Source organism: Arachis ipaensis, chromosome B04 (assembly GCF_000816755.2).
Source record: "Arachis ipaensis cultivar K30076 chromosome B04, Araip1.1, whole genome shotgun sequence".
In the NCBI taxonomy this organism is placed as follows: Eukaryota; Viridiplantae; Streptophyta; class Magnoliopsida; order Fabales; family Fabaceae; genus Arachis; species Arachis ipaensis.
In genome coordinates this window covers 24516847-24529000 of record NC_029788.2, presented here as the reverse complement: position 1 = coordinate 24529000, position 12154 = coordinate 24516847, and the positions used below count along the sequence as shown (strand labels likewise).

At 39.2% G+C, this 12154-nt stretch overlaps 1 protein-coding gene across 1 annotated transcript; it reads left to right on the top strand.

The window, feature by feature from the left end:
• On the top strand, positions 1019–2065 carry LOC107636309. The gene is made up of 2 exons (XM_016339829.1): positions 1019–1481; positions 1950–2065. Exons 1-2 carry the CDS (start codon positions 1019–1021, stop codon positions 2063–2065), a joined length of 579 nt encoding a protein of 192 aa, XP_016195315.1.

Sequence of the window (12154 nt, the reverse complement as noted above, 5' to 3'; positions counted from 1 at the left end):
GATTCTCATTATCTCACCAGAGGGTATTCCATCAGAATTCTTGTTTGAATTAAAGTATCCTTGTTCGAATAATGTGGCCGAATATGAGGCTCTAATTTTGGGTCTTGAAATTTTAATCAGCAAAGGAGCTTTAGAGGTTCAAATTTTAGGGGATTCACAGTTAGTCTTAAAGCAGCTATCGAAAGAATTTAACTGTAATAATGAAACGTTACAAAAATATTTAGTAACTACTTGGGAATTATTAACATCTTTTCAAAAGATTTCCTTGGTGCATATCCCTAGAATTCATAACGAAATTGCTAATGAGTTAGCCCAAATTTCTTCGAGGTATCGGGTTGGTCCAGAGATTCTTAGGAAATTATCTGGTATCCATCAAATTTTAGTACCAGCGAATGAAAGAGAGGTTTTATGTATGGATGAATGGGAGGATTCTGCTTAGAGAAAGCCTATTGCTCTTTATTTAAAGGATCCCAATGTTGCAGTTGATAGAAAGATAAAATTATAAGCCATGAATTTTGTCTTATTGGATGATGAACTGTATAAAAAAGGGATTGATGGGAGTTTGTTAAGATGCTTAAGTCGAGATGATCAGAACATTGCCTTGGGTGAAGTCCATAATGGAATATGTGGTGCCCATCAGGCAGGGAAAAAGATGAGATGGGTATTATATCGAAATCATGTATATTGGCCGTCCATGATAAAAGATTGTATTGATTATGCGAAGGCATGTCTGGAATGCCAAAAACATGGTTCGATTCAACAAGTTCCAGCATCTGAATTACATTTGATAATAAAGCCATGACCATTTAGAGGTTGGGCTTTGGATTTAATTGGATTAATTCATCCTCCTTCGTCCAAGCAACATAAGTTTATCTTAGTAGCGATTGATTATTTTACAAAATGGATTGAGGCGATTCCCTTTATCGAAGTAGGTCAAAGTGAGATAATAGATTTTATTGAGGAACATATTATTCATCGATTTGGAATTCCTCAAACGTTAAGTACTGATCAAGGAACAATGTTTACTGGTCAGCGGGTGAAAAGTTTTGCAGCTTCAAGGAATATCAATATGATTACTTCGACTCCCTATTATGCACATGCTAATGGGCAGGTAGAAGCAGCAAATAAAATTTTGATAAGTTTGATTAAAAAGCATATTGGAAATAGGCCTCGAACATGGCATGAAACTTTGAGCCAAGTGTTATGGGCTTATCGAAATTCACCAAGGGGTTCGACATGTACTTCACCATTTAAGCTAGTGTATGGTCATGATGCAATACTACCATTAGAAATTAATTTGAATACTTTGAGAGTATCGAGACAAAATGATTTACCAGTTGATGATTATTGGAATGCAATATTCGATGAGTTGAATGAATTAGACTCAGAACGAATTTTGGCACTTGATAATATGATTCGACAAAAAGAAAGTATTGCTCGAAGTTATAATCATCGAATCAAGGAAAAGTCTTTTAATACAGGTGAATTAGTTTTGAAAATTATTTTGCCAATGGAAAAGAAATTGAGATTTCTTGGTAAGTGGTCCCATACTTGGGAGGCCCATTCCAAATAATTAGAATGTATTTTGGAAATGCTTATCATATTAAAGATATTGAGTCAGGAAGAATAATTAATTCGGTTAATGGAAAATACTTGAAGCAATACTACTGTTGGCAAAAGTAGAAATGCAACATACATATGTCTAGAAAAGATGAAAGTTGCTACAAAAGATGAAATGAGAAATAAAAAAAAGGGAATTCAAGGTGCCACTAGTTTTGCCAAATCGGAGCGTAGCTTTCCCCTTTTGTTCTCTAGAATCAAAAGCATTTCAATTTGTTTGAACTTATCGGCTTGGATTTCTCGAGTTGATTTTCATATTCTCCCCATTTGGTATCAATTGAGATAAGTTCCTGAATAAGGTGATGTTGATCTTGTTGGGCTATTGCTAGGGGTGTGGCTATGGCAGCTCGACTTTGGCGTATGGTGGCAAGCTGTTCTTGAATCTGAATTAATTCTGACTCGAGTCTTGTTTTTTCTTGATCATGAAAAGCTTGAACAGAAATAGCATGGGAGATTCTTACATCAAATTCCTCACGAGAAGCTTAGATTGGTTGAGCAGTTGCGAGGCAATTTTCTATATTGGATTTGGCTGTAGCTTCTTCATTCTCAATTTCTTGGAGTTGAAATTGAGATGAAACACTCTCATTGAGAAGTTGTTTGAATTCTTGAATTGAGGTAGAATGTGGTCTATTAGTTGGGAGTTCAAAAGAAGAATTCAAAAGGTCAGCCAGGAGTTTGTTAAGAATTGGATCATTAACCCATGTTGTAGGTGGATGATCCAAGAGCTTTATGAGTGATCGAAGTTGTTCCCGAGTATCAGGATCTAATTCAATTGAAGGCCTTGATGTAGCAGGTCTTAAGATCGCTGGTACAGGCACTAAAATTTTATTTTCTTGGATAACTTTATTTAAGATAGAAATCAAGTTATCCAAGGAAGCACTTGTAGTGGTGGTAGAAGCACTTGCTATTTCAAGCCTTGGCCCAAAAGGAGTTTGAAGATTAGCTTGGAGTGAAAGACTAGGTTGTAATTCTGGAGGAGTTTCTAACATCTTGGACCGAGAAGAATCTGAATTGGTGGTATCAGCAGCTTTCGAAGCTGAATTAGAGTCCAGAATCACCTGGTTCTCTTCAGAAAATGCAGCTTGATTATTCGGTGAAATTGATTCAAGTCTATGGGTTTCTTCTGGAGAGTGCTGCAAGATATTTGCTGTCAGATCAATCACCTGTGTTATGTGAGGAAGAGGTGGATGAGCAGCACGAATTGATTGTAGAGACCCTGTGAATTGAATCGAATGAGTGCTCTGTGTTGTCAGGGAATTGGTTGATCAAGAGCTCCAGTGGAAGAAGCTGATTGGGCAACATTAATGGACTAGTACAAAAGGTAAAAAGGTACGAGTTTAAAATTTATTTTTAAACTAAGTAAGATGTGTGTAATGATGATTGTGTTACCTGAGGAATTCTGGATCTTAGTATTAACTGAGAACCGGGATCAGAATCGGCTGCATCTTCTGATTGAGAGGAAGCAGCAAGAGAATCCTTATTGGTTGGTTCACTCTCATCAGCGCTTTCGCTTGATGATTGCAGCACTAACTGTTAAAAGCCCAGGATCAATTATGTTTAAAAAAAGTGTACAATTCGAAGGATATTTCGAGTTTGAAAAATAGAGTTATGAATAGAAGAATTACTCTTCGAGAGGTTCTGGTAGGAGTTCTTCTGCTCTTATGTGGTGGTGGTCGAGTAGCATCATTCTTTCTTTTGTGAGTTCTTTTTGGTGAACTCTCAGTGATAGCCATTCGAACAGCAGTTTGCTGAATTTCTTCTACGGTATGGGCGTACCTTGAATAATAAGCAGCCCACCATTCGAAACAAGATTTGGTGATAAATGAACTACGTTCATAAATCAAGAAGTTGAAGCGGTCTCTTTGTTTTTGATTTTTTGAGAGATAAGTGTTGAAATCTTCTTGGGATGTCAAAGTAATGTGACAGAATGGATCACTGTGTCGAGGTTGTGGAGTTGGGATAGCTTGAGAAAATTTTAGTTGTCTTGCAGTCAAATGAGGAGCATACAGGGTTATCTTGCACCTTTCTTTCCTATACTGTGGTAACCCTATTGGTATCACTTGAACAACCAATAAGTTTGCCCAAGTTCGATTTGCAAGTTCATTTTTCTCGTTAGTATTGGGAAAGAGCAAACGATCAAACCAGGCATGGCTGCAATTATGGCGCAAAAAAGGAGTAAAATTAAGTTGATCATTATCAAAATCTTTGTAGGAATGAAAAAGAGAGAAAACTGCCCAGAATCTGTCTTCATCTGATTGGGTGTTTGGAAAATTGGGTTTGTAATTAGACAAACGAAAACCCTCGATGTGTTGTTTATCGGTGTTTTCACCTTCAGGTTTTGTTGTAAAATTTTCAAAAATGGCGTTAAGCCATAATTGAAGTAGTCAGAGTGGGCCTCCTGTGTTGATTATATTATTATCTCAAAGGTCACAGACAAACAGACCAAGCTCTTCGAAAATGTGTCACAGAAGAAGCTTAGCCAAGTTGAGAGCTTTTCCTTCATGTAGGAGAGCAGCCAAGGGAAGGAAGAGCTTTGACATTTGTACGCTTCGGGAACAGAACAAAACTGCATTCAACCAGTAAAATAAGAAGGCTACATGTTCACTGTCCGTGATTTCTGTACCATCTTCACCCATGTTATGGGCAATGAACTCACTATAGGAAGTGCTAAAGGTAACATTGTACTGATGTTGAGATTGTATGTCAGGGGTACTATCTGGAGAACTTATTGGGAGACCTGTGATGGCAGCCACATCGAGGAGGGACATTCCGATCATTCCGCAAGGAAGGTGGAAGTTGTTGGTAGTCCTATTCCAGAAATAAGTTACTGCTCCGATCATCCAAGGATGTGTAGTGAGTGAAAAATGAGACAGCCTTAGTAGTTCTTGTATTCCAAGGGCTCCCCAGGTAGCGCCCTTTGAGGGTTCAAGGCGTTTGTACCAAGTTGTGAAATCGAACCCTCGAGGATTGATTTTTGGATTATTTCGGAAGGGTTTTTGGTGATGAAGTGAAAGATGTTAAAAGCTTGGTTTATCAATAAATCTCCCCCTTCAGCATTTGGGAAGAAAGAAAGTTTTTTGTTCGCTCTTTCAAGGGTTTCAATCGGTCCAAGAAAGCAATGTGTATCTGCACCGATTGTGAAAGGGATTAGGATTCTGGTGTCATTGACTTGCAAATAAGGATCATCAATGATTTCATCATTGACTTGGTTAAGAATGCGAAGAGCTGGTGCATTTTCAATTTCTTGGAGTTGAAATTGAGATTCGACGCTTTCGTTGAGAAGTTACTTGAATTCTTGAATTAAGGCAGAATGTGGTGTGTTAGTTGGAAGTTCAAAAGAAGAATTCAACATATCAGCCAAGAGTTTGTGGAGAATTGGATCATTAACCCATGTAGTAGGTGGATGATCCAAGAGCTTGATGAGTGACCGAAGTTGTTCCCGAGCGTCAGGGTCTAATTCGATTAAAGGCCTTGGTGTAGCAGGTTTTGAGATCGCTAGCATAGGCACTGGAATTTTATTTTCTTGGATAACTTTATTTAAGATAGAAATCAAGTTTTCCAAGGAAGCACTTGTAGGGGTGATAGAAGCACTTGCTGTTCCAGGCCTTGGTCCGGGAGGAGTTTGAAGATTAGCCTGGGGTGAAGGTCTAGGTTGTAACTCGGGAGGAGTTTCTAAAACCTTGGATCGAGAGGAATCTGAATTGGTGGTGTCAGTAGCCTTAGAAGCAGAATCGGAATCTGGGATCACTAGGTTTTCTGTAGAGAATGCAGCCTGATTGTTTGGTGAAATTGACTCAAGTATGTGTGTTCCCTCTGGAGAATATTGCAAGGGATTTGTTGTTGGGTCAATCACCTGTGTTGTACAGAAGGAAGGTGGATGAGTGGCAGGAATTGATTGTAGGGACCCTGTGAATTGAATCGAATCATGTGATGTGGAGTGCTCTGGGTCATTTTGTTGTCAGGGAATTGGTTGATCAAGAGCTCCAGTGGAAGAAGCTGATTGGGCAACATTAATGGACTAGTACAAAAGGTACACAGTTATGAGTTTAAAATTTATTTTTAAACTAAGTAAGATGTGTGTAATGATGATTGTGTTACCTGAGGAATTCTGGATCTTAGTATTAACTGAGAACCGGGATCAGAATCGGCTGCATCTTCTGATTGAGAGGAAGCAGCAAGAGAATCCTTATTGGTTGGTTCACTCTCATCAGCGCTTTCGCTTGATGATTGCAGCACTAACTGTTAAAAGCCCAGGATCAATTATGTTTAAAAAAAGTGTACAATTCGAAGGATATTTCGAGTTTGAAAAATAGAGTTATGAATAGAAGAATTACTCTTCGAGAGGTTCTGGTAGGAGTTCTTCTGCTCTTATGTGGTGGTGGTCGAGTAGCATCATTCTTTCTTTTGTGAGTTCTTTTTGGTGAACTCTCAGTGATAGCCATTCGAACAGCAGTTTGCTGAATTTCTTCTACGGTATGGGCGTACCTTGAATAATAAGCAGCCCACCATTCGAAACAAGATTTGGTGATAAATGAACTACGTTCATAAATCAAGAAGTTGAAGCGGTCTCTTTGTTTTTGATTTTTTGAGAGATAAGTGTTGAAATCTTCTTGGGATGTCAAAGTAATGTGACAGAATGGATCACTGTGTCGAGGTTGTGGAGTTGGGATAGCTTGAGAAAATTTTAGTTGTCTTGCAGTCAAATGAGGAGCATACAGGGTTATCTTGCACCTTTCTTTCCTATACTGTGGTAACCCTATTGGTATCACTTGAACAACCAATAAGTTTGCCCAAGTTCGATTTGCAAGTTCATTTTTCTCGTTAGTATTGGGAAAGAGCAAACGATCAAACCAGGCATGGCTGCAATTATGGCGCAAAAAAGGAGTAAAATTAAGTTGATCATTATCAAAATCTTTGTAGGAATGAAAAAGAGAGAAAACTGCCCAGAATCTGTCTTCATCTGATTGGGTGTTTGGAAAATTGGGTTTGTAATTAGACAAACGAAAACCCTCGATGTGTTGTTTATCGGTGTTTTCACCTTCAGGTTTTGTTGTAAAATTTTCAAAAATGGCGTTAAGCCATAATTGAAGTAGTCAGAGTGGGCCTCCTGTGTTGATTATATTATTATCTCAAAGGTCACAGACAAACAGACCAAGCTCTTCGAAAATGTGTCACAGAAGAAGCTTAGCCAAGTTGAGAGCTTTTCCTTCATGTAGGAGAGCAGCCAAGGGAAGGAAGAGCTTTGACATTTGTACGCTTCGGGAACAGAACAAAACTGCATTCAGCCAGTAAAATAAGAAGGCTACATGTTCACTGTCCGTGATTTCTGTACCATCTTCACCCATGTTATGGGCAATGAACTCACTATAGGAAGTGCTAAAGGTAACATTGTACTGATGTTGAGATTGTATGTCAGGGGTACTATCTGGAGAACTTATTGGGAGACCTGTGATGGCAGCCACATCGAGGAGGGACATTCCGATCATTCCGCAAGGAAGGTGGAAGTTGTTGGTAGTCCTATTCCAGAAATAAGTTACTGCTCCGATCATCCAAGGATGTGTAGTGAGTGAAAAATGAGACAGCCTTAGTAGTTCTTGTATTCCAAGGGCTCCCCAGGTAGCGCCCTTTGAGGGTTCAAGGCGTTGGTACCAAGTTGTGAAATCGAACCCTCGAGGATTGATTTTTTGATTATTTTGGAAGGATTTTTGGTTGATGAAGTGAGAGATGTTAAAAGCTTGGTTTATCAATAAATCTTCCCCTTCAGCATTTGGGAAGAAAGAAAGTTTTTTGTTCTCTCTTTCAAGGGTTTCAATCGGTCCAAGAAAGCAATGTGTATCTGCACCGATTGTGAAAGGGATTAGGATTCTGGTGTCATTGACTTGCAAATAAGGATCATCAATGATTTCATCATTGACTTGGTTAAGAATGCGAAGAGCTGGTGAAGTGGTGCACGAAATTGTGATTCACACTTTTCACAACTCTGCACAACTAACCAGCAAGTGCACTGGGTCGTCCAAGTAATACCTTACGTGAGTAAGGGTCGAATCCCACGGAGATTGTTGGCTTGAAGCAATCTATGGTTATCTTGTAATTCTTAGTCAGGATATCAATTATAATTATCAGTTTGGATTGCGAAAAATAAAAGAGCATGAATTAAATACTTGTTATGCAGTAATGGAGAATATGTTGGAGTTTTGGAGATGCTTTGTCTTCTGAATCTCTGCTTTCTCCCTGTCTTCTTCTTCACGCACGCAAGGTTCCTCCTACGGCAAGCTGTGTGTTAGTGGATTACCGTTGTCAATGGCTATCATCTGTCCTCTCAGTGAAAATGGTCCAGGTGCGCTGTCACCGCACGGCTATTCATCTGTCGGTTCTCACTCATGTTGGAATAGGATCCATTGATCCTTTTGCGTCTGTCACTACGCCCAACCCTTGTGAGTTTGAAGCTCATCACAGTCATTCAATCCCTAAATCCTACTCGGAATACCACAGAAAAGGTTTAGACTTTCCAGATTCTCAAGAATGCTGCCAATGGATTCTAGCTTATACCATAAAGATTATGATTAAGGAATCCAAGAGATACTCATTCAATCGAAGGTAGAACGGAGGTGGTTGTCAGTCACGCGTTCATAGGTTGATAATGGTGATGAGTGTCACGGATCATCACATCCATCATATTGAAGTGCAAATGAACATCTTAGATAGAAACAAGCGTGTTTGAATAGAAAACAGAAATAATTGCATGAATTCATCGAGACACAGCAGAGCTCCTCACCCCCAACAATGGAGTTTAGAGACTCATGCCGTCAAAGAGTACAAAGTTCAGATCTAAAAATATCATGAGGTACAAAATAAATCTCTAAAAGTTGTTTAAATACTAAACTAGTAACCTAGGTTTACAGGAATTGAGTAAACTATGATAGATAGTGCAGAAATCCACTTCCGGGGCCCACTTGGTGTATGCTGGGGCTGAGACTTGAGCTTCACACGTGCCTAGGCTGTTTCTGGAGTTAAACGCCATGTTGTAACCTGTTTCTGGCGTTTAACGCCAGAATAGGGCAGAGAACTGGCATTGAACGCTAGTTTGCGTCGTCTAAACTCGGGAAAAGTATGGACTATTAATTGCTGGAAAGCCCTGGATGTCTACTTTCCAACACAATTGAGAGCGCGTCATTTGGACTCCTGTAGCTCCAGAAAATCCACTTTGAGTGCAGGGAGGTCAGAATCCAACAGCATCTGCAGTTCTTTTTCAGCCTCTGAATCAGATTTTTGCTCAGGTCCCTCAATTTCAGCCAAAAAATACCTGAAATCATAGAAAAACACACAAACTCATAGTAAAGTCCAGAAATGTGATTTTTATTTAAAAACTAATAAAAATATACTAAAAACTAATCAAATCATACTAAAAACTTTGTAAAAACAATGCCAAAAAGCGTATAAATTATCCGCTCATCACAACACCAAACTTAAATTTTTACTTGTCCCCAAGCAACTGAAAATCAAATAGGATAAAAAGAAGAGAATATACTATAAATTCCAAAATATCAATGAAACTTAGCTCCAATCAGATGAGCGGGACTAGTAGCTTTTTGCCTCTTGAATAGTTTTGGCATCTCACTTTATCCATTGAAGTTCTTTTTTTTCGCCATTTTTCTTTTCTCTTCTCTTTTTTTTCGCAAGATTTTGTATTCACTGCTTTTTCTTGCTTCAAGAATCAATTTTATGGTTTTTCATATTATCAATAACATTTCTCCTTTTTCATCATTCTTTCAAGAGCCAACATATTTAACATTTATAAACAACAAATTCAAAAGACATATGCACTGTTCAAGCATTCATTCAGAAAACAAAAAGTATTGTCACCACATCAAAATAATTAAACTAATTTCAAGGATGAATTCAAAATCATGTACTTCTTGTTCTTTTGTGATTAAAAATATTTTTCATTTAAGAACGGTGATGGATTCATAGGACATTCATAGCTTTAAGGCATAGACACTAGACACTAATGATCATGTAAGAAAGACACAAACATAAATAAACATAAATCACAGAGAGCAAAAACAGAAAGAATAAAAGATAAGAAGATTAAGGAACGGGTCCACCTTAGTAAGGGTGGCGTCTTCTTCCTCTTGAAGAACCAATGGTGCTCTTGAGCTACTCTATATCTCTTCCTTGCCTTTGTTGCTCCTCCCTCATAGCTCTTTGTTCTTCCTTAATCTCATGGAAGGTGCCATATGGTTATGGCAAATTAAAAAGCGGGGCTTTTTCCACACCAAACTTAAAATGTTTGCTCGTCCTCGAGCAAAAGAAGAAAGAAATGAGGAGATGGAGATGTGTGGTGGGTTCGGCCAAGGGAGGGTGATAGTGTGTATGAGGGGTTTATGATGGATGGGTGTGAGTGGTGAAGAGAGTATGGAGAAGAGTGTTATGGAAAGGTGTGAAAAGGAGAGAAGAAAAGGTGGGGTAGGTAGGGATCCTGTGGGGTCCACAGATCTTGAGGGGTCAAGGACTTAGCATCCCTGCTCCATTGAGGCGTGCAAAACGCCCTTAGAGTGCAATCCTGACATTTAACGCCAGACTGCTGCTTGTTTCTGGCGTTAAACGCCAGCTTTTCTCCCTTTCTTGGCATTAAACACCAACTTGGTGCTTGTTTCTGGCGTTTAACGCTAGCTTGATGCTTCTTTCTGGCGTTAAACGCCAATCTAATACTTCTTACTGGCGTTTAAATGCCAGTAAGCTCTTCCTCCAGGGTGAGCTGTTTTTAATGCTATTTTTGATTTTGCTTTGATTTCTGTGACTCCACATGATCATCATCCTAAAGAAAACATAAAATAAAAAAGGAAAACGGAAAATTAACATAGATAAGTAAAAACTGGGTTGCCTCCCAATAAGTGCTTCTTTATTGTCTTTAGCTGGACCTTGCTGAGCTTTTAATCTAGCCTCAGCCTTGAGCACTCTTGCTTAATATTGCCTTCAAGATAATGCTTGATTCTCTGTCCATTAACAATGAACTTCTTATCAGAATCAATGTCTTGAAGCTCCACATAGCCATATGGTGACACACTTGTAATCACATATGGTCCCCTCCACCGGGATTTCAGTTTTCCAGGAAATAGCCTGAGCCTAGAGTTAAACAACAGAACTTTCTGTCCTGGTTCAAAGACTCTAGATGACAGCTTTCTGTCATGCCACCTTTTTGCTTTTTCTTTGTAAAGCTTGGCATTTTTGAAAGCAGTGAGTCTGAATTCCTCTAGCTCATTCAGCTGGAGCAATCTTTTTTCTCCAGCTAATTTGGCATCAAAGTTTAGGAATCTGGTTACCCAGTAGGCCTTATGCTCCAGTTCCACGGGTAGATGACAGGCCTTACTATACATAAGCTAGTATGGAGAGATCCCTATAGGAGTCTTGAATGCTGTTCTGTAAGCCCACAGAGCATCATCCAAGCTTCTCGCCCAATCCTTTCTACGGGTACTTACAGTTCGTTCCAGTATTCTTTTTATTTCTCTATTAGAGACTTCAGCATGCCCATTTGTCTGTGGATGATACGAAGTTGCCACCTTGTGACTAATTCCATACCGGACCATATCAGAGTAAAGCTGTTTGTTGCAGAAGTGAGTGCCCCCATCACTAATTAGTGCTTGGTGCACGAAATTGTGATCATCAATGGCGCCAACAACTTGGTACGCACAATTGTAATCTCAACTCTTTATCACAACTCCGCACAACTAACCAGCAAGTGCACTGGGTCGTCCAAGTAATAAACCTTACACGAGTAAGGGTCGATCCCACGGAGACTGTCGGCTTGAAGCAAGCTATGGTCATCTTGTAAATCTCAGTCAGGCGGATTCAAATGGTCATGGAGGATTGATAATTAAAAGATGAATAAAACATAAAATAAAAATAGAGATACTTATATAATTCATTGGTGAGAATTTCAGATAAACATATGAAGATGCTTTGTTCCCCCTAAACTTCTGCTTTCCTATTGCCTTCATCCAATCATTCATACTCCTTTCCATGGCAAGCTTTATGTTGGGCATCACCGTTGTCAATGGCTACTTCCCGTCTTCTCAGTGAAAATGTTCTACGCACGCTGTCACCGCACGGCTAATCATCTGTCAGTTCTCGATCATGTTGGAATAGGATCCATTGATCCTTTTGCGTCTGTCACACGCCCAACACTCGCGAGTTTGAAGCTCGTCACAGTCATCCCTTCCCAGATCCTACTCAGAATACCACAGACAAGGTTTAGACATTCCGGATCTCAAGAATGGCTGCCAATAATTCTAGCCTATACCACGAAGGTTCTAATCTTAGATTAGAAACCCAAGAGATACACATTCAAGCTTGTTTGCATGTAGAACAGAAGTGATTGTCAAGCACGCATTCATAGGTGAGAATGATGATGAGTGTCACGGATCATCACATTCATCAAGTTGAATAACGAGTGTATATCTTAGAGAAGAAGTAGGCGTGAATTGAATAGAAAAACAGTAGTACTTTGTATTAATTCATGAAGAACAGCAGAGCT